Source organism: Vidua macroura, chromosome 22, assembly GCF_024509145.1.
Source record: "Vidua macroura isolate BioBank_ID:100142 chromosome 22, ASM2450914v1, whole genome shotgun sequence".
Lineage (NCBI taxonomy): Eukaryota > Metazoa > Chordata > Aves > Passeriformes > Viduidae > Vidua > Vidua macroura.
This window is the reverse complement of record NC_071592.1, coordinates 630,727-652,101: the sequence shown is the minus strand read 5'-3', so window position 1 is coordinate 652,101 and position 21,375 is coordinate 630,727. Positions and strand designations below refer to the sequence as shown.

General features: G+C 49.7%; 1 protein-coding gene across 8 annotated transcripts in view; it reads left to right on the top strand.

Annotated features, from left to right (window-relative positions):
- CADM1 (cell adhesion molecule 1) overlaps positions 1-21,375 on the top strand; it is a 135,911-nt gene that overhangs the window by 90,112 nt on the left and 24,424 nt on the right. For 4 of the 8 annotated variants that reach the window (XM_053996996.1, XM_053996994.1, XM_053996993.1 and 1 more), the window contains exons 2-8: positions 1,063-1,209; positions 2,117-2,269; positions 4,629-4,766; positions 6,458-6,613; positions 14,291-14,390; positions 17,188-17,360; positions 20,973-21,044. In XM_053996996.1, the coding sequence (XP_053852971.1) occupies positions 1,063-1,209; positions 2,117-2,269; positions 4,629-4,766; positions 6,458-6,613; positions 14,291-14,390; positions 17,188-17,360; positions 20,973-21,044 (939 nt within the window). The remainder of the gene's footprint in view (positions 1-1,062; positions 1,210-2,116; positions 2,270-4,628; positions 4,767-6,457; positions 6,614-14,290; positions 14,391-17,187; positions 17,361-20,972; positions 21,045-21,375) is intronic. The other 4 variants (XM_053996998.1, XM_053996997.1, XM_053996995.1 and 1 more) reach the window with 1 other exon arrangement.

The following is a 21,375-nucleotide window of genomic DNA, read 5'->3' as shown; positions in this document are numbered from 1 at the left end:
GTGGGGCTGGGGGTCTGTGCTCCAATGTGGCTGTTACTCTTTGATAGTAAATCTTCTTGTTGTTCCTCAAAGGTCATCAATCTGGAGAATCTATCTAAAATTTATACTGAGAGGGCAGAAAAATGTGCCCAGACTTCAGCTTTCTGCCCATAAGGTGTGGAGAGGAGTCTGGTGGTTTATCAATCTTTCTCTTTCCAAACAATGCACCTTTTTGTCAAACGTTTGTTTCCAAGGGTTGTCAAATTATAAAGGCAAGTTGGAAATAAAGATAAATGAAGGAAATGCAGGATGAGAAAATAACTGGGGTTTAAATATCATCCCCAGATTTCCTGTGTGCAAACTTTATCCTAATCCTGCATTCTTGGGTTTCTCGTGGCTAAGGCAACTCTGGAGCAGCAGAGGATTCTCTGACCACCCAGCCTGTGGCCAAGTGCTCAGGTATCCTGGCTTCATTTGGAGCACTGCCAGTCAAAGTCTCAGTGTTTCTCCCACTTTGATTCCCAGTAGTTATGGAAAAATTGAAATGCCAGGCACAGCTCCCACTGCCACCCCCTGCGTCCTTTGGCGTTCGAGGCGAATGTCTCGGCGTGCTGCGGTGCTTGGATTCATTAGGAGGAGAGTTTTCAGGGTGATGACCTGTAAATGATTACAAGGCTCCCACTGCATAATTGCACGGGATCCTTTTTTTTCCCTGCCTCTGGACATTAATAGCACCTGCTGATTACACAGAGTGAGTAACGACTGATTCCCTGAAGTCTGTCTGCTCCAGTCAGAGGATAAGTGCTTCTTACAGAGAGTTGTTCTTCAGGGTAATTTAACAAGATTTGTCTGTTGGGAGAGGAAGGGAACTTTTGGTGTTTCTGTGTGGGGCAGCAGTCCTTCTTCCTCTATTCCCACCACAAAGCTCCTTTCTCATTGCTCCTTTACCAGCTGCTTGGGGACCCAGAGTCAATGGCTCACTGGCTGGTGTTCCTCCATTGGTGGCATGGAGCTTTTCATTCCCAAATGAAACCCACTGGTGTCATTTCTGACCTTGAGTCCCACCTTTGCCCTGTCCTGCAGGTGATGGTCAGAACTTGGTGACGGAGGACGTGACGGTGGTGGAAGGGGACGTGGCCACCATCAGCTGCCGCGTCAAGAACAGCGATGACTCCGTGATCCAGCTCCTGAACCCCAACAGGCAGACCATCTATTTCAGAGATTTCAGGCGTAAGTTTATGGCTCCTCATTCGGTCATGACTCCTCCTGTGCCTCACTTGTGCTCAGGACACGGCATTTGCTGAGATCTCTGCTGTTTGTGCAATGCTGGGCACTTACAGTTCACTGGTTCTGTGGAGGTAGGTGAGATAGACAACCATAATCTTCCCCTTAATGGAAAACTTCACAGTCCCTTCTAAAAGTCAGAGCATCTTACTTTGCAATGGGAATTGATTGTTGTAATTCAGGGTGAATTGCAATTGAATGCCAAATACTTAGCTGACACAGACAAATTCAACAGGGCGATACCGAGACAGCGCAGTGTTCTCAGGAGCAATCTCTTCAGACCAAAGACTGAAAATTTCAGGACAACCTGTGCTGCTTTATACCCAAACTGAAATCTCTCATCACTTGGATGTCCAGTGGATAAGTCTGTCCTGTGGTGACAGTGCCATGGTAGCTGCAGTGAGACACTTTAAATGGTCTGTGTTAGTGTCACTGTGGGGACACGCCTGTACTCCCTGCCCAGGAAGCAACAGGACAGGAAACATGCTTTAAATTCTGCTTCTCCCAGTTCCTTCCTCATTTAGGCTCTCCCTGAGTGCCTGGGTGCTGGGGCCGTGTAGACACCATAAGCATATTACCTACACATCCCTAAGCCACCTGGTAATAAAACCATGTCCAAAGATTGCATGCTGTGCCCTGTGGTTGGCTCATGTTGATTATTTGAAATTATCTGAGAACCAAAAGATTTTATAGGTCCAGCTTCAAGGTAGGAAGCAGGATGGAAGCTAACCAGGAGCCCGGGGCTGCTCACCTTGATGTGCTGCTGCCTGTGGGGATCTTTGGGACTGTGGTGTGGTGGGAAGGGGACGTTGCCCCTCTCCGTGCAGTCACCCGGGCTGTGCTTGCCCCACAGCGCTGAAGGACAGCAGGTTCCAGCTGGTGAACTTCTCCAACAGCGAGCTCCGAGTGTCCCTGACGAACGTGTCCATCTCTGATGAGGGGAGGTACTTCTGCCAGCTCTACACCGACCCCCCCCAGGAGATCTACACCACGATCACGGTGCTCGGTGAGGAGCAGCGTCGGTGGGATGGGGTTCTGTGCAGCTCTGGGACAGCTCCAGCCCCTGGAGAGGGATTTGAAGCAAGGCTTTGAACCCTGAGTGCTGATGGCCGGGCACGTGTGGCCACGGGAGCGACGTGCTGGCAGTGACAGCAGCTCCTCTTCCAGCGGTTCCTCCGACTAGCAGCAGCTTTTAAGGCTCTGTTAATGGGAGAACCTGAATCGGGGAGGGTGACTTAATGTAAGATCTTACTTGCTGATTAATTTAAATCTTCCTTCTTTTGCTTAATGAGATTTGGGTCTTAGGTTTTTATACGTTGTTAAGTGATGTTTATAAGCAGTTTTACTCTTGCTACTACAGTTATCAACACCTTCAAAGTTTCCATGCACTTTGCAGCACTCACAGGCACGGGAAGCTCTTCCAGCTCCTGCCTCTAATCGTGCACAGGCAAAAACAGTTCGTTGGATTTGATTTCACTGCTGGCAAAGCTGAGAAGGTGTTTAAAAGGAGAATACTCATTTCATTCACCTGTAAGCCAGCACTGCATGTCTTTCAAGTGGGAGACATAATGCAGGTTTTTGTTGTTTTTTTTTAAGCATGAATCATGCTTTAGAACTGAGGGAAAAGTCCGTTTTCTTGCCTTGTACTTCAGTTGTTTTTGAGAAGCCTTTGTGGCATGGCCAGCGTGTGTGCTGCCTTTCCCCCACATCCATAAAGGAGGTGGTTTCCTGTCACCTTTGTCGTGGTCTCGGGTCAAACCTCAGCTCAGGAAGCAGGCAAGGATGGGGGGAGGTTTATTAGCAGAAGATGAAGGAGAGGTCTTACTACTTGCATGGAGAGATTGGGCACTGTGACGCCAGGGATGGCTTGTCTTGCCTGTCTTTTCTATTATTGGCTCCCTAATTAGGGGAACTAATGAGCCAGGGTGGAGGAGTGGTGCTCTGTGTTGGCATTGACTGGTCCTCCCAGGAACTTGTTCCCCACCAAAAATCTCGTGGCCGTCACGCAGCCTTTGATAGAACTGAAGTTGTATCAAAGGCTGATTTTGCTGGCCTGCCTCTGATGCTGCCAGCTCGGGAGAGCAGAGGGAGGTGCTGAGGTGTCCCCCTCTGCAGCTGGCATTCGGGGGGAGCTGCACGTTTGCTTCAGCACTTTCATGTCTTCTGTGACACAATATGTAGATTTATTCATGCCTAATTGGAACATGTGAAAGTCTCAAATATGTAGCTCATTCTGTTCTTTTTAGAGAGAAGCCACAAGTGACTAATTAGTCCATTTGATCATCTGGATGGTATTTATACATATTTGTTCTTCATTAGCTTTAAGACCTGTGAGTCACATCTGAACTATGCAGTTGCTTAATCACATTGATCAGAGCAAAGTTGAGTTTCCTTTGGAAGTTCTGGGATTTTCTGAAGCCGTGACTCTGCCATAAGAGCTCTCGCTGTTCACTTTTTCCTGGGTTTTGCCTTGCTGCTGGTGCTTTCATGGGAAAAAGATTCCCTTGTTCCCATGTCCTCATTTTTAAGCTCATTTGTCCCATTTCTGGCCTGTGCTGAAGTGGTTGTTACCCCTGAAGTTACAGCCTGTTTCTCAGTATTACTGGATGATTTTTCATTGGGTACAATCTTCCAGCTTTGTGTTTTGGGAGATCCTGATCCTGAAGATGTGTGCCTGGGCAGAGCAGCAGATCTCCACCCCAAAGGATGTGGCACTTGTGGCTGGGTGTAGAGCCAGCTCCCTCCTCTCTTTGGGATGGTTTTGGGGTGGTTTGTGGGGGTGTGGTGGGGACAGGGCTGTTCCCAAGGGATGGTGTTCCACTCCAGGCTTGTGCTCAGTGGCTTTTCGAGCATCTTAAACGAGGTTGATGTTTGCTGGCCTGCTTCCATGCTCACGGCTGAGCCTTGGAGCTGAACAGCAGGAGAGAAAAATTGCCGTGGAGGTTAGAGGCTTGGTAAGTAATGCAGTGCCAAGTGTCAGCTTTTGTGTTTCCTCTCCTTGTCAGAGAAGTCAGGAAATGTGCACGGAGTCAAGCTGGATTTTTAAATAGCAGCACACACCCGAGTATCGCAGGAGGCTGCGGCTCTCCCTGGAACAGTGCCTGCTCGGGAGAGGGAACAGAAAGTTACAACCCCGATAAGTAATAATTTGTGAGACTGCGGTGATTATTAGGTGGAGAGTGAAAGTGCTCACTCCAATTACTGCAAAACCACCTATCAAAGGGTTTGATTGATTGAAAGATCAAATAAATGCCGGTTGCTTGTTTCCTTCAGTAGATTTTACAGGTTTTCCTCAAGGTTTTGTCCTGTGTTAGCGATCAAAAGATGGTTTTTTCATCTGGTTTGTGTTGTGTTTCCCATTCCAGTCCCACCACGCAATTTGGTAATTGATATCGAGAAAGAAACCGCCGTGGAGGGAGAGGAGATCGAGCTGAACTGCACCGCCATGGCCAGCAGACCAGCCACCACCATCAGATGGTTCAAAGGCAACAAGGAGCTAACGGGTAGATGTGTCCTCTCAGTCTCTTGCTTTGTTCAGGGAGCTGAAGTGATTTATGTAACGCTGGGTGTTTGTTCTCTGCTGCCAGTTTAAGGGAAAAAAAAAGTAAAAAAAGTAGAGCGAGCTTCTTTGAGTGCCAGCTGAGGAACAAAGGACTGTGTGGGCAGACAGATTATTCCCTAACGCGGGGGGCTGAACTCCATTTGGTCCTCTGCCTACCTGCCAGCCTCGAGTGCCGGGTTCTGGAGTCCTGCTGTAACTGCAGGTGACCTTGAGGAGCCCAGAGCTGTGCACTGAATTCATTTCTGCATGGCTTGTGTAGCTTTCTGCCCTGTCCTCGCTACGAGAGGGATCGTCTGTGCTTTGGGCTGTAAAGATTTGCAATTCACCTTCACTTCTAGCTCCCTTGTTTGTAGAGCGTTTTCCCTGTGTTCAGTTGAATATTCATCTAAGATGGGTTTCTCTGACTCCCTGAAGTCTGGTGGCTCCCAGTACTTGCACATTCAAGTCACTGACTCTGATTGCATGTGACACGCTGTTAGTTTAAGTCTGCATGTAGATGTGAGCTTGGTTGACAACACCTTTGTGCTTTACCCAGTCTGAGACACTGACGGACTCTCTGCAGAAGTCCAGACTCATTACTTCAAACCCACCCCCCTGCAAGGACAGGATAAAATCCTCTCTTTAAGCCCAACACTTCAGAGCATTTGAGCAGGCCACATGCTGGGAGGATGCTGGTACAGGTGGGATGCAAACCTGCTGCCTGGAAAAGTGGTGCCCCGCTGAGTCCCAGCGCCGTGGTGTGCAGGGAGTTAACAATCCCATTCTGGTTCCCTTCCCCATACCAGTGGGCAGCAGGACAAAGTGTTTGTCCCTTTCTGCCTGACCTGTGCACCTTCTTGATTGAGTTTTCTTGTGTTAGCAGTTGAATCCCAGCTTTGAGTTCTCTGGGTGGAACACTGAGGTTCATGTAATGCCACCTCACCCTGCTCAGTCTTCAGATTTTTTTTTTTAACAGAGTAGAGACTGAAACATTTGGCTGTGAGTTTGTGAATCACAGGAAATGTGGCTTTGCCCATGGGAAAGCTTTTCCTCCAAATATCAAGGAGTGTCTGCACGTGTCACCTGTTTCACTCTCATATATTATACAGCAATATTTGGTGTCTGGAAGAGCTGTGCTACAGAAGTTTCTCTTAGCAATTTTGCCTGTGAATTCTTAAATAAAGAGGCACAGATCAGAGCAGAACTGTGCTGTCAGCGGGTGCTTGCTGAGTTCCTGGAAAAATCCTTTTTCTCCTGTCTCGTCTTGTCTCGTTTTGTCTTGTCTTCCTGCTCGTTTCCATCACAGCATCCCTCAGGCAGCCGGTCCCGAGCTGTCCCTCCCTCAGACAGAGCACTGCTGAATGCTCCCACCTATCCATACTACTTTTAATTCATTTAGTCTGCTAAATCACTTTTGTAGCTAATTGTTGATTCAGGAGTGGGAGGGGATTTGTAGCTCATTGGTTCAAGGATTTGGGGATTTGGGGATGGTGGTAATCGTTGCGGTAACGTCGCGCGGACTTCGCTTGGCCGGAGCCTGACGGAGAGGAGGATGGATGGGTGTCCAAAGGGAACGTGGACAGGAGGGAGGCAGCCTGGCTGCAGGGGTGCTCCACCCTGCCCTCACTGCCCTCTCCCTGTTCCCTGCCCCAGGCAAGTCGGAGGTGGAGCGGTGGTCCGACATGTACACGGTGACCAGCCAGCTCCTGCTGAAGGTGGGGCGGGAGGACGACGGCGTCCCTGTCATCTGCCTGGTGGATCACCCTGCGGTCAAAGACTTGCAGACACAGCGTTACCTGGAAGTCATGTGTGAGTAGCAGAACCTTTCATTCTCTTAATACAGGAAATTATGTTCTTGGGAGTTCAGGAGCCATTCCCTACATGTTAAAATCCCAACATCGATGAGGATTATATCCTGTTACATAGCACAACGTAAGGTAACACTTCATGGGTGAAGCCACGACTTTCCCAGCCCTCTGTGATACCATAAATTTGTTCTCTGATGAAATAACTCTCTGTACATAGAATTTGCATCAAAGGTTTCTGGCTGGGCTTTTTAATTGTCAGAACACATGAAATCTCTGAGTATTTTTCTTCTAGCAACCTACTTATCTCTGAAAAGTGCTTCTCCCCCTTCAAAGCAACTGGCCACGGTGGCGAGTTTACTGGCAAAAACTGGGTATTGTGCAAGAGAAGCCCAGTGTTGTGCACTGTGAACATACAGCATCGGCTGGATTTGTACATCAGAGTGTGGAGTTCTCTGGAATCTGTAGTAGCAGCACTGATTGAAGCCAGCCTATTTCCTGTTCTGCTCCTGACATGTTCATTGTTAATAATGCATCTCACTTCCCTTAGGAGCTGCTCCACTGTACCTGACAGCAGCAAGCAGGTACCTGGAAATAGCTGTGGTCCCAAATGCACCTGGTGGAAATTTTGGAGCTGTGTACATGCATCCCTATGTTCTGAAACATCTCCCAAAAGCAAAGTGAGGTGGTCCCTACAGCGAGGCCATGTGCTTGGAAAGCTGGGCCCTGAGACGATTCAAAGCCCTTGTTTTTGTAGGGTCCCTTCAACTACATCACATTGAAAGGAGGAGAGGAGGTTTTGTATTAATTTATTTCATCTGCTTCATTATGTAGTTTCATTATGAACATCTTGGTTACAATTCTCGTATCTCCGAAACTAGCGGGAAGTAATGTTCCTGTAATGAGGAAAACAGGAATGATCAGATACTGCCTAAATTGACAGATACGAGATTTCTTGCGACTGTGCTAATGTGTAATTCATTTATGCAAACTTAATGTCCATTAACATTTCTTGCAGAGCTCCATTAGCTTTAATAATACATTAGCACCTTTGTGAGGCGTGATCAAATACTTAACGGGGAAGAGCAAAAATTGCCATCTACCCTGTCGTGTGAGGGGATTGGAACTCACTGGGCTGGAAGGGCGTTGGACAACCTTGAGGCTTCCTTTCAGAAATCTCTCTGGAATCCTGGTGATTTGGTGGAATAGGAGAGTGCTGCTGTTTCGGGGAGGGGGAAAGCAAACTGTTTTTCTCTTCCTCAAATAAATCCCTCCTTGGCCACTTCAGTTTGCAGCCTTAGGGGTTGCCCATGCAATGAGGGCAAAGCACCCCTAAAGCACAGTTCTTTGTTCAGCTCCTGCACTGGAGGCCCTGCTGCGTCCTGTGCACAGGTTTCTGCCCTTACTGCTGATTTTTGCATCTCCTTGTGCTGTTCTGGAGCTGTTTGTGGGAATGAGGCACGGAGCCTCCTCGGGAGGGAACGGGGATGAGCAGGAGAAGGGAGTTGAGACTGATTGGGCTTTATGTTCTGAATTAAACTCTGAGCTTGTTAAAAGTAATTATATTCCAATGTGGGGACTTGACCCTGTTAGCCCAGTCTGTTCCTTGAGTGGGCAGCAGCAGATGGCCAGAGAGGAGCCCCAGCCCAAGAACTTGTCCTGCGTTGTGACCTTGTGGCTCCAGGACTCGATGGCCTGGAGCACGGCCAGACACCTGCATTTCATACCTGCTGCAGGGCTTCAGCTTAAAGAAAAGCAGCTTCAGAGCAAGCTCTTAGCCTTGAGCTTCTGCTGACTGACAGTGATGGTTTGTTGGCCAGTGGGAGAGTGTGGGCAGGAGGAAGAGCCTCTTGTCCTTTGCACACAAGCGTCTCCATCAGTGCTCCCACGGAGCTCTGCCCTGGGGGGAGCTGGGGCTCCTGCTCTGACACCTTCTCAGTTGATCTTGGATGTGGAATCTGCAGAAGAGGATGCTTCTCCAGCTCCTGTCCATGGCGTGTCCTTGCAGGCACCCAGGTCTCTGCTGCAGTGACACTCGGAATTCCTTGCTCACCCCGTGGGGATGCAGCTGCTTTCCCTGCAGCAGGTCAGTTACCTGGGCTGCGTGTTCCACTCTGCTCTGACATCCTCTCCCCACAAATCCTGCCTGCTCCCCTCATGGGCGCAGCGGATCCGCCCCTTCAGAACATCAGCAGGGCACAAGAAAATGTTTTTCTCAGCAGATGTCGTATTTCTCTGCACTTAATGTATCCAACTGGAGCATGAAATGTGTTGGGGAAGGACAGGAGGATGATGGATGGAGCCTGCTCAGATAATGAGGTTTTTTTTTGTCTGACTAAATTTCAGAGTAGGGAGATATTTTTTTCTGAGATGCAACTCAAAAGTTGTGGGGTTTGTTTTCCAAGAAAAAAGCAGAAAACAACAATGCTGGGTGTTAACTTGCCCTATTGATGGAGCAAGCCATTTGTTGCATTCTGCCCTGGCACAGTGTGGCCCGTGGTGAAGTTTGAGGTGAACGCCTTCACACGGCTGTAGGGCGTGCTACTGAAAAGAAATCTCTGTGAACAAGCAGTGTGCCATGTGTGAAACCCTCCCCTGACACTCCTCAAAAGCAAAGCAGGGCTGGACCCAGAGCACGGTGCGCTCGCAGTGGCCACAAGGCTTCCATGCCTGAGGAGCATCCTCGGCCCTGGCAGCCACAGTCGGTGGCACTGGAGTGGAAACGTCCCCAGGTCTGCTGCAGTCACTCTCTTTCTGTGGCTCCGTCAGTGAGCGATGGGAGACCGGCGCGTTGGGTGTAATTTTAGAAAGGAAATGAAGCAACAAAATGCATTAAAATGTCGTTAAGGAGCTGAATGGAACCAGATATTCTGGGAGACGTGCGAGTTGAGCCCTTGTGGTGCGTTTGCTGCTCTCATTACATGGCACCAGAAGTGAGCGTCAGACCTGGATTTTGGCCTTTTCTCTGGGCTGGCTTTTTGTCCTTTTCTGAAGTTATAATTACCTGTGCATTCGTTTTTGTGATACCTGCATGTGTACCTTTAAAGCCTGCCCCAGTGGATTCTTGTTGCAGCCTCTGCTGTTGCAATAGGAGAACTTTTTGTGCCCAATTATGTTTAAAATCGGCCACATACGTTTGCAGCTGCATCTCCAGTAATCCTTACATTTCCGTCCAGTACTAATATTAATTGCATAGTTTGCAGTGAAGTTATTAACATCAATGTAATTTATCATCTGGAGATTGCTAAAAGCGAATAAATGAGTTGTTTTGTTCTGAGAGGTGTTGACCCCTTCAGAAACTTTGATTTAAAGCTGTTTTTTTTCTTTTAGTGAATATGAAAAGCACCACAATCAGCCAAGTGTTCAGTTATTTGATTTTCTGGGGCATTAGCCACTCTTGTTTGTGACATTTCCCAGTTGGGTGCTCGTTTGTGAGCTCATTAATAAGGTTTTCTCGGAGGAATGTTGTTGGGAGCACGGAGCATGTGGGGCGGCCGGGGCTCTGCCATTTGCAGGCATTAAGCAGCAGAGTGTGCTTAAATATTAAAAGAGAAGTGTTTATCCCCAAAATGCCTGTCGGGCTCTGGCATTCCTTTTCCTGCAACAAGCAAAATGATTAAATTGCTTTCGTTAAGGGTGAATTTTGCAGAGTCGTATTTGGGGTTGACAGGCTCTTCGAGACAAGCTGTGATCTGCCAGTCCTGCTCATTCCTTATTTTAGACACGGGATCTATTTATTGAATAGATTTCTGTATTTTGGCTGAAAATCAGCAGTGCAGCCTCTCGTCCTTGTCAGAGGTGAGGAGCAGGCAGGGGATTGCCAGGCTGGGCTGGCTTTGACGCAGAGTGCATTCCTGATGAGCAGCCCCAGTGGATTTTGGAATAAAGTTGGCTGTTGTTTACACCTGAGGATCAGCGTTAACTTTGCTGACTCCTTTTAATATAGAAAAACATATTTTTCCTGCTCTTCCCTGAGTGAGATCAGAGACTCCCACAAGTCAGTTTTTTGAGCAGCTCAGCTGTCTTGGGCACAGAAGAGAGCAGGGATGAGGAGCTGGATGAAGCAATGCCCAGCTGAAGGGAGATGTGTTCAGCATTATCTGGGAAATGCTGAGGCTGGATTTACCTACAGTGGGCAGGAACACTGCTTGGCCCGCGGATCCTGCACCCAGGGATGCCATCTGGCGTCAGGTTTACCAAGAGGTACGTCAGCAATTCATGCAGGGATCAGAAAATGGATTTTAAACTTGGACCTGGCACCTCCTCGCCTGGCAGAGGCCAGAGCCTGCTCGGCTGAAGCGCTGGCAGAGTCCACAGTGCCGGCTTCTCTGCCGGCCGGGGTCTGGCGCTGCCAGAAGCGCCTGTGCTGGTTTCCCAGCACTTGGGAAGAAGCCTTTTGGCTGCCTCCAGCCCCACAGGGAGCGTGTCCTCTGGGCAGGGTGGGCTGCGCTGCCGCCGGGTCGCCAGCGAGGGTCCCGCGGCTGAGCCCCCGGAGCATCGCGGCACCCTGGGCACGCGGCGAGCCGCGCTTGCCAAACCCGCCTGCTGCGGGCTCTGGGGCAGTGAGCCCGCCTGCCTTCCAGGTCGTGGGCTGGCCTGATGAAAGGAAACGGGTGGAAATAATAGGCTTAGGCTTTTGTAAGGCCCCGAACTCGGTGTAATGTTTTATCTCGGCTGATTAATGACATCTAAGCATTATCGATGAAGTGCGTGTTTAAATGGATTAAGAAATCACTAACTGGCAGATCTCAAAGGATAGTCATTAGGGAGTAATCAGCAGTGCTGGTATTTTTAGAGGGAATGCAGGGGCCTGGGTGCTTGGCCTGATGCCGTTCAGTTGAAGCATTTGAAGTTCTTAAAAAGTCACTGTTAATAATCTTTGCTGATGGCACAAAAATGGGGCGAGCAGCTAAAAAAGGAAGAACTGGGACAAATGCGGAATAACTGGAGTGGTTTGGTAAGTTCCCAAGCACGGAGCTTGAGAGGTGTGAAAGTCAATGGGTGCAGGTTTCGGTGGCCTGTGGCGTCCTGAGGGGAGGGGAGGGTTTTGGGGTGCATGGTCCCTCTGGGGGCTGCAGCCCCCAGCAGACCCCGGCGCACGCGCCGTGCCTGTTGTGAGAGAAATCTCATCAAACGCAGAATGGCTTTGTAATAAGTTTTTCAAATTGGCTGCTGCTACAGTGTAACCTTTAGACAACTGGTATTTAACCTTGTATATCACTCTGAGCTTTTGAATGAATTTAGCTTAATAAAGGTGCCTTATTAAATTACGAGGCTGGTTTTTTTTTTAAGCTGCTAGAAGGAGGCGTAGTAGGAAATAGCTGTGGGTTGTTGGGTCTAATTGGCTGCCACGGAGCACACGGGGTCTCGGGTGCACAGATGCAGGTGTTTATTGTTATGTAACAGTCCAGTGGTGTGATGTTACAAAGTTCCAAGTTGAGGATTTTGGGGTACTGGAATACACTTGGTGGTGAAGACTGCCACTTCTTGCCTGGTGTCCTGTGTTACTGTCCGAGGTGGTCATCAGCCCACGTTACAGAGCCACAGACACCACTGCTGGAACGTGCCCTGTGTAACAGGGCGGTACAAACGGCTGGAGCAGGCCTTGGAGCCATCAGTGCTCTGTCCATGTGCTGCTAAATGTCACAGGAGCCAGGCTCAGGGTCCCACAGCGCTCGGCATTTCACAGGCCTGCGCTCAGAGTCCATAATCCGCAGGAAATACACTGACTTGGTGTGAGGCAGGGTGTGAGCACTGGAAGTGGAATTTAAGATTGTCTAAAGGCACGTCCTTAAACAAAGGGAAAAAGACACCACTGCCCCTCCAGATTCTTGAGTGAAGTTTTTTTCCCATGCCATGAGCCTAATGCCAGCCAGTTCTCTGGAGTGTCGAGCCATCCCTCTGCATCCTTCAGGCTCGGGTACATTTTCCTAAGTGCCCTCTGTAACTCCCAGCGTGCTGACAAGTTCTTTGCTGTGGTCACTCCCTTGGGATGTTCTTGGCTTCAGCAAGAGACACCCAGATTCCTGTTGCAGGTGACACCTTGACAGTGCCTGGATCCAAATGGGACGGGTCCACTTCCCTGCCACTGTCAGTTGAATGAAACTCGTGGGGTGGCAGTGGAAGGGCTCACCCAGCTCGGTGGGAGCTCATGGGGCTGGGCTGGCACTTTGTGCTCAGCACACCTGGGTGTATTCCTCCTGATTTCCATAAGTAATTGTCATTAGTAAACAGCTCATTAGAAATACTAAACTCACCTAATGGAAAGGGAGATGCAGCGGGAGAGGCAAACAGCAAAAGGAGGTGTTTCAGTCCCCGTGTGCTGAGTAAACTGAGCTGGGGAAGTTTCCTGCTCCTTCCACAGCACGGATATAACACCATCCACGTTCCTGGCACGGGCTGGTGCTGCTGCTGCGAGGCACATCTGAAATGGGGAGCAGACGCTGTGGGGATGGCAGCTGTGGGCAGGAGTGGTGAGCGCAGTGCCGAGGGTGTGGCGGGGGATTTGTGTGCTGCATAACACCCGGGTGAGCTTGTCCTCCCCTGCTCCTTGTGCAGAGCTATTGCCCCTCCAGGGCTGGAGGGCGTTTCCAGGCACACTGAAGTGCCCTGTGGGACTGGGACTTGTCCCCTCAGCCGGTGGCACCTCAAAGTGCTGCCACCACCCCCAGCCCACAAGGACACCCCAGTTCCAGAGCTGCAGGAAGCATCTGTAACAGGGATTAGTTGATGAAATGTTGTGGTAGAGTCATCTCGGGAGAGGATTTACTTGTGTAGCTTATTCCATTACTGAAAATTATGAGAGTTTAAATTGGTTAAATCCTGACACACGGGTTTTTTTTCCTAATCTCTATTATTCCATAGGAGGCATGTTAATGAGTTAAACACAGTTAATAAAATGCAGCCAGCCAATATTTTGGGTAGCAGTTACTCTCAAAGGAAATAGAAACATTTAAATGGTTTCAACCTTTATGCATACTGATTTTTTTTTTCCTTCCTTTGTTCCTTACAGTTGAGTAAATTCCTGAAAAATATCTATGGCTTAATGGCACTTGTAGCTTTGAATTGATTTCCTGCACTGATAATGTTTTAGCTACAGCTCAGATTGCATTTTTAATCTCTGTTTCAGTCATGGGAGGTAATGAATTTTTTAATTGTGGACTCTAGGTTTGTGGTTTGGCTCTTTTTTTCCTGCAGGGTCTTACTAAAGTGTTGTTGAGTTGGCTCCCTAACTATCCATGCTTTAATTCTCTGTTTATTGTAGGATTTAGAGGAGCTTCATCTGGACGAAATACAGCCTCCTGTTGTTTACACGGAGGCAGCGGTGGCTGTGGCTCTGTTTGTGTCTCTAACGAGCATCTCTTGTCCAGCCCAGCGCGTTGGCACTCATGGACTCCGGGGGCTGTGGCGCAGGAATCGCCGATACCCCACGGAACCCTTCCCTCCCGGGCGCCTCGCGTCTCTCCAGCTTCCCCTCAGCCTGAAGGCCGATGAGTTCCTTTTAGCTGGAGCGAGCTCAGGGACGAGCAGTGCAGCGAGAGGCCCTTCCCGGGCAGCACGGCGCCGCGGCGGGACTCGCGGTGCCGCCGGCTCCCCCTGCTCGCGCTGCCGGCGCCGAGCGCGCGAGGGGAGCGGCGGGGCGCGACCCGGGGCTCACCGAGCCGTGTTTTGTGTCCTGCAGATAAGCCTCAAGTGCGGGTTTCTCAGAATTACCCCTTGCAAGGCCTGACGAGAGAAGGGGAGCCGCTGGAGCTGACGTGCACAGCCTTTGGAAAGCCACAGTAAGTTGGACCCTTCTCAGGGATGGCCCAGGGTTGGCAGGTGGTGACGGGACGTTGCGTGGCCACTGTTCCTGTTGCCATGCTCTGCTGCGAAGATCATGTCCCAGAGTGAAGGAGAGAGATGCTTCCTGCACCCAAACATCTGCTGGACTGGCATTTATTCCTGTGCACCTAATGGCCAAGGAATTTCCACTGGAGGAGCTCCTAGGAGAGCTCTTCCTGGCCACCATGCAGCAGCCTTTGGGTGCAGGAGGGCAAGGCTCCCAACCGGACACCTCTTCCCCCAGGGAATGGCTTGGGTGGCATTAATCTGCAGTTAATCTTGGGTTTGGTTAATCTGCAAAAGCGAGGTCGGGGGCTGCAGTTGTGGCCCCTGGAGGTGCCGGTGCGTGGACGCCAGCCCGGCACCGCAGCACTGAGCCCGTGGGGAAGTGGGATGGATCCCCAGGTAAGGCAGTCCATCCTTCTGCTCCTGCTGACTCTGTGATGGTTTTCCTCCCGCTTGGTGCCCCGTGTGGTTTTTATAGAATACCAGTTTTATTCTCTCTCCTCTTCTTGCCAAGCCCTTGAGGCTTTCTTAGGCATTTGAAGAAATTTATGCATCAGGAAAATCCTGGCAAGGGAGGGTAGATTTTCTCACACTTTCATTGCTGTTCTAATTTAAGTTTTGTCGGCTTTATTTTCTTTTTCAAAATACTTTCTCTTCCACTTGGATTTATGGCTGTCAAGTATTTACTATCCTTCTTTATTTTCATCATGTCCATAAGATTTCTGCAAACATTTCTGAGATCTGTCAGTGCCTCCTTGGCAGTGTGCCCAGAGCTGGGGCGTGGGGAGCTGGACCCCGTCCAGCTCAGCATTGTGGGCAGGACAGGCACCCAGCGCCGAGGAGGCTCAGGCTGCCCTCATCCTCCCTGGTAGCCTACATCCCCATCCACAGTATTTTCTTGATTCCCAGAGTACTTGCTTGATTCCCACTTCCCAGTTTGTTCTGTTGGGCACGAGGCCAATCCCTTCCCTGTGCATCAGAGGCTGGCACGTCCCTGCTGAATTCCGTTTAGGAGCTATTCCCTGCTCAGAGCCTGCCAAGCCCCTTTGCATTCCTGCTCCCCTGGGTACCTGCAGTGCCTCCCATTTGCTATCAACTGGGAATCTAATGAACAGGCTTCTCTACATTTTTTCCTTGCAGGCTATGAGTAAGACATTCCCATGTTAAATAGGACAGACACATCTCCCTGGCAGCTTGCCGCTGCACGTTTCGTGGTGCTGGTGATGTGCTGGGAATTGGCTTCTCTAGGTCACTTCACCTGGGTCTCCCGAAGCTCAGAAAATACACAGTAAAACAATGAGCTGGGTTTGGCTCCATCTTTTTAAGACGAAGAGGTTTCATGAAATCGTACACAGAAGTTTTAGGTGAAGGGGGAGGTTTCTCCAGTTAAGCAAAGTAATTTCTCTGCAAAATTTGGCAACATAAATATTGGGGAAAGGAAGCTCAGAGGGGAAAAAAGACTAGAGAGGAGAAATTTCTCTTCGGTATTAATACAGATATTTTGTTAGATTAGACACAACCCCCTAAAACTATGACAGAAGTGGGAAGATGCTGAAACGGTCACTTGTGAGGCATCCAGGGACACGCTTCTCTGAGCAGCAGCTACTGTGTCGTGTACCACCTGGCAACTCCACAGCACAAAGAGCCCTTTAAAAACTGTAGCCAGGAGCATTCAAACCCTTCCCACCCTTATCAAAGTTAAACTGCATTTGGGCTGTCTCAGGAGCTTCTGCTGCCCACACTGTGACTCGTGTGGCAGTGAGGGACAGAACACCAAACCCGTGTCCAAAACCAGTCAGCCAATGCCCAGCTGAGTTTGCTTGGTGCTGGATCCATCCAGTAGCATGGCTGGGATGTTGAAGCATCAGGAGCTTCTGCATCATGGCTCTCACGTACTGTTTGGACCCAGGGAAAAGCCTGAGCCGTGGGATACCTCCGGCAACATGAAGTCCCACTTGCCACCCTTGGAGCCAGGCAGGCTGAGAAGTGCTGTGCTGCAGGAAACTCCCCTTGAAGAGGAGTTGAGTGGCCTGAAGAATGCTGGAATTTTCTTGCTGAGAAAGAGCTGATCTGTCCCCTCACTGCTGCTAAGAGACATAATAATAATAGATGCTAAACAACCCCACAAAGACAAAAGACACCCCCCTGCAGAACCCTTCAGCACTTCCAGTCTTTACCAGCTCTAACAACCCAGGCTCATTTCATTCCCTGAATGATGCAGACCCCCTGCCCACGTGGGTTCCATCAGTGTGGGGTGCAGGAAGGGGCTGCCAGGCGGGCTGGGGGACAGGAGAAGGGCTGAAACTCCCTCAGTGCACAGCACAGCCCCTGCCGAGGTCACCAGGTCCCTGGCAGCTTGTGGAAGGGCTCAAACTTGACAAAACCTTGCTTGTTCTGCTGCCCAGCTCTGCCCTCAGAGCACCCCGTGGATGAACACTGAGTCTGTAGCCTCAGAGCTTTCAGGTCTGCTGAGTAAGCGAATGATTAACCACTAATGAACTTTCTTCCTGCTTGCATTAGTGTTTTCAGAAAATTTAAGCTCTGGATACAGTTTCCTGTTGGGTTTAAATAAATTTAAATTGAGGAAGCCCGACAGCATCTGGGCTTGAGTAGTGCAAAAAAGTATGTGTTGTTTCTTTACAGTTTTTCTTGGTTTGGGCTTTCTGTCTGTGGATGAACTTTTGAAGATGCCATCTTGACCATAGGAAAATAGTAATGTGACTGTTTCTTTTTCTCCCTCCTCTGTAGGCCTACGGACATGAGGTGGTTAAGAGTAGATGATGAGATGCCTCAACACGTTGTAGTGTCTGGTTCAAACCTTCTCATTAGTAACCTAAACAAAACAGATAATGGTACATACCGCTGTGAGGCTTCCAACGCGGTGGGGAAATCACATGCGGATTACATGCTGTTTGTATACGGTACGTGAGAAAAACCACCGTTCTTCTAGACTCGTTTACACGTAATTGCAACATGCCCTGCTCGGAAAGCTGTGACAGAACTTAACATTTGCTCAATGCCCGACTTGCAGGCAGCTCCTGACGCCCCGACGCTGTGCTGGGCTGGGGTAGGGGCTGGGAAGGCACTGGGTGCTGCTGGGGCTCTCGGTGTGTGCGGCGGGCACAGAGCCTGTCCCGCCTCTGGGGACCCCCACCCCGTGCTGCCAGGGAAAAGCCAGAGCAGGGGCGTGGGGAGAACTGTGCAGTTCTCCTTGGACTTCTCAGTGGTTCCTTGTCCTTCTGGTAACGCCTCCTCCAGTGGCCGGAACAGTGGTCCGAGGGGTTCTGAGCCTTCCACTAGCGAGTTAATCAGCCAGCATCCCCACATAATTACAAACCAGTAAATAAACTGGAGGAATGAGGTGCCTTCAGCCTGTCTGTGCAGCTGGGCAGACACTGAAACATGCCTCAGCATCTTTTAAAGCGCTGTTAAGTACCTGCTTTAATTCTTCCTTTCCTCTGCATCACTTTGGCATTGCTGTGAGCCTCGTGCTCCTGCCATGAGGTGTTGCATGGAATGGAGATTCAGGAGGCACTTGCAGAGCGATCCCCCAGTTTAATGATGAGCTGTTCCTTGGGCTGCATATTTAAACTTTCTCTGTTGAGGGCGGTTGTGTGTGGCTGGGCTGAGTTCCTGGTGGGTCTTGGTCTTTTCTGACCTGAACGATGCTATGGTTCCACTCAGATGGGACAGAAACTTGGTTTGAAGTTTGTTCCATGCAACAGCCACCTGAAGCTCTGCAGTCTGAGCTCTCTGGTAGTTGCTCTGATCCAGTCAAAGAGTGGAGAACCTCCCATACCTCTCCAAATGCCAGCTCTGCAGGAGTGATTTTAAGCCCAGTCTTAGAAACTCACCTAAAAGACTCAAGGTAGTGACAGCTTTGACCTTACACAAAACTCATGTCCCATATAGGTAGTTTTTCTAGTGCCTCTCGCTCCACAAGACCCCAGTTTACAAAATGAAGTCAGATAGGCATTTATGGTTGGTGATTTGCATGCTCACAATACAAAAAACCCACTTGTTTACATCAGTGTTGAAAGAAACAACCAATGTTGCAGAGAGCAAAGCAGTTGGAATAGCACACAGGCAGTTCCCCACGAGATGGAAACCATGAAAGCTGCTGCCATAAAGCAGCTGTGGGGCAGGTGTAGTTCTCTGTACCCATCCTAGGCCAAGGCAGGGCTGGGGGGAACCTCCCCAGCATTACTGACCTGAGGTTTAGAGCTCGTGGGAAATCTCACATAATTACTCTGCATTTTGGATGTGAGGAGAATAGACAGCGCAGGACTTGCTTGGGGTTGCTTCCTCTTGGGATTAAATCCCCAGGAGGAGACCCAAGGTAGCATTACTTGGAAGGAGATGCAGGTTCCCAGGGGATGGAGACCTGTGGGTTCCAGCTTAGGCATCTGGCAGATGTGTTGCCCATGTAGAGGAGGGCTGCTCGTGTGCAGAGAAGGGTTTTGCACACCCCATCACCTCCAGTTCCTGCACGTTTGGGACCATCCTGCTAGGCTGTGCCACTGACAGCACAAGGAATCCTTTTAACCCTTGATTTAAAAGGGAGAAGTCCAGAGTGGGGAGGGAGTGGTTGGGCTGTGGCTGTCAGCTGAAGCCTCCTGGTGCAGAGCCCAGCTGGAGGGGGGGTTCAGCATGGGGGTCTCACCCTGCTCAGTGGTGGAGCACTTTCAGCTCTGACCCGTGGCTTCTTTCAGCAGCAGCAGCAGCAGCCAGTTCCCCAGCAGCACGGGGCCTGTGTCCGTGCAGCCACGTCTCTGTGGGCACGGCGGGAGCCTCGGTGGCCCTGCCTCGCTGTCCCTCCAGGGCAGCTGGGGCTGCTCACGGTGCAGAGCTCCCAGGCCACGTTTGGGTGGGAGCTGGGGGCTGCAGACATGGAGCAGGGTCTGGCACAGCCCTGGGAGAGGCAGCATTCGGGCAGTGCCATTGCAAGGGACATCTCTGCAGGTCAAGGGTTTGAGGTGGCTTCAGCAGCTGAGCTGTGCCCAGCACCTCCCCAGCTGCCCACATGGGATGGGGATGTATAATCACACTGACACACACTGGACACATGCTCATTTCTAAAATTTATTTTATGCTTTTTGTCCCCATGGGCGTGGGCAGATACAGTGCTAGAAATTTCCAGCTCCATTAGCACTACAGATTTTTTTTTTTTTTTTGCCTGTATGTGCCCATGGCACAGCCAGTCCCAGGCTGGTCAGTGTGAGTCTGGGGGCCTTTCCCCAGCTCTGCTGGGCCTCAGCTGGGAGGTCCCCACTGCTCCCAGGAGATGGGAGAGAGAAGCACAAGGGCTGAGATCCTTGGGATGTAGAGGAAAGGCAGTGACTGCTCATAGCACAGCAAACTATGAGGTGATGTTCCTTAACTCTTGGGAAGTTGGATGGAATATAATAATGGTGCAGTATATAATTAAAGTTCAGATATCTTAATTAGGGGATCCAAGGGAGCTCGCTCAGAGATAAAAGAGTAGCAGATGTGTTAGTGAGGAACAGCTGACGTGCTACGGAGGAAACCTAAAATCAAAAGCCCATGAAAGGTTTCATGCTCTATTATTGCCGAATGAATCCGTAGTTCAAAGTCTTTCTGACTACTTAGTGCATTCAGTTTGATCATCTGGGCATTGATACATATTTTTCTTTTACATCTTCTCATATCTACCTTCTCCTGCCCGATAGTTTTGATAAGGATGTGTTCCTGTGTGTAACATCAATCCCGTGACGAGCAGCGGGGTTTGAATCTCAACAGGTCCAGTCCATCTGAGAAATGGTCACAGAGAGAAACATCTCATTAACGATGCCCTAGTAGCAAAAACAAGAGTGTGCAACTGAAATTGTCAGAAAAATATTGACTCTTTTTTTAATTAAAAGATCTTGGTGGAATTCCTCATACCTGGAAATTGATATTCAGCAATGATGTTGTTCGTTTCTCCGTATCCCTCACCATCTTTGAAGTAGTTTGTAACATCCTGCTGCCGTGTGTTTATAGAGGAAGAGCAGTGAGGTTCACGGCCCTGGGAGGACAGTGAGAATCTGTTTGTGTGCTGTTAATGTTCAGGCTGTGAAGCACAGCAGGGCCCCTCGCACAGCCCTCCCACCTGGGTTTGCAAATGTATCCGTAGACAGCCACCAAAGCACCACTGTGTCTCTCCTTGTATGTGCAAACTGGTCTTTTTGTTGTGGAAAGCGTGCAGTTTATTTTCCTTATGCCTCTCCCATTCCATTTCTCTCTCTCATTGACTAATTTATGCTGGGTTTTATTTATTTTTTTTAGCATTGTAGAAGGCAGAAAGGGGGGAGAGGCTGGGGCCAGGTTCTCCAGCCTGGGTAAGCGTGGGTGGAGGATCTGGCCCCGCTGTCCCTGCTGGGCTCCCCCTGGGATTTAGCCAAGGAAGGGCCCCCAACCCCTGCGCTGCTTCTTAGCTCCTTGTTTTCCTCTGATCACGATTGACCGCTGTTGTGTTCTGCTTGTTTTTTTCTTAATTTGCTTTTTTATTATTTTCCTTTTTATATTTTATCCAGATCCCCCCACAACTATCCCTCCTCCCACAACAACCACCACCACTACCACCACCATCCCTACCACCATCACAGGTATGGTACCTTCATAACCATTGGAAATGTCCTGAATGTTTATTGTCTTTTATGTATATAAGCAGAGCATGAAGCCTGGGGAAAAACAACAAACCAATCACTTGCAGTGTTTTTTTCCCTCAAATACACCCACCCACAGCATGAGCCCTGGTCCGGCAGCTCGGCGTGTCAGACAGTCCTTGCCGTGGGTGTGGGTGTTCCTGAAATGTGGGAATTGTCATGGCAGGAAAAGTGATTGATTCAGTTACTGGTGGCCAGCACTGGGTACTTCAAATGCAGGATTCCAAAAGCCTTAGAGCTCCCTTAGCAGGGGCAGTTGTTTCAGCCTCCA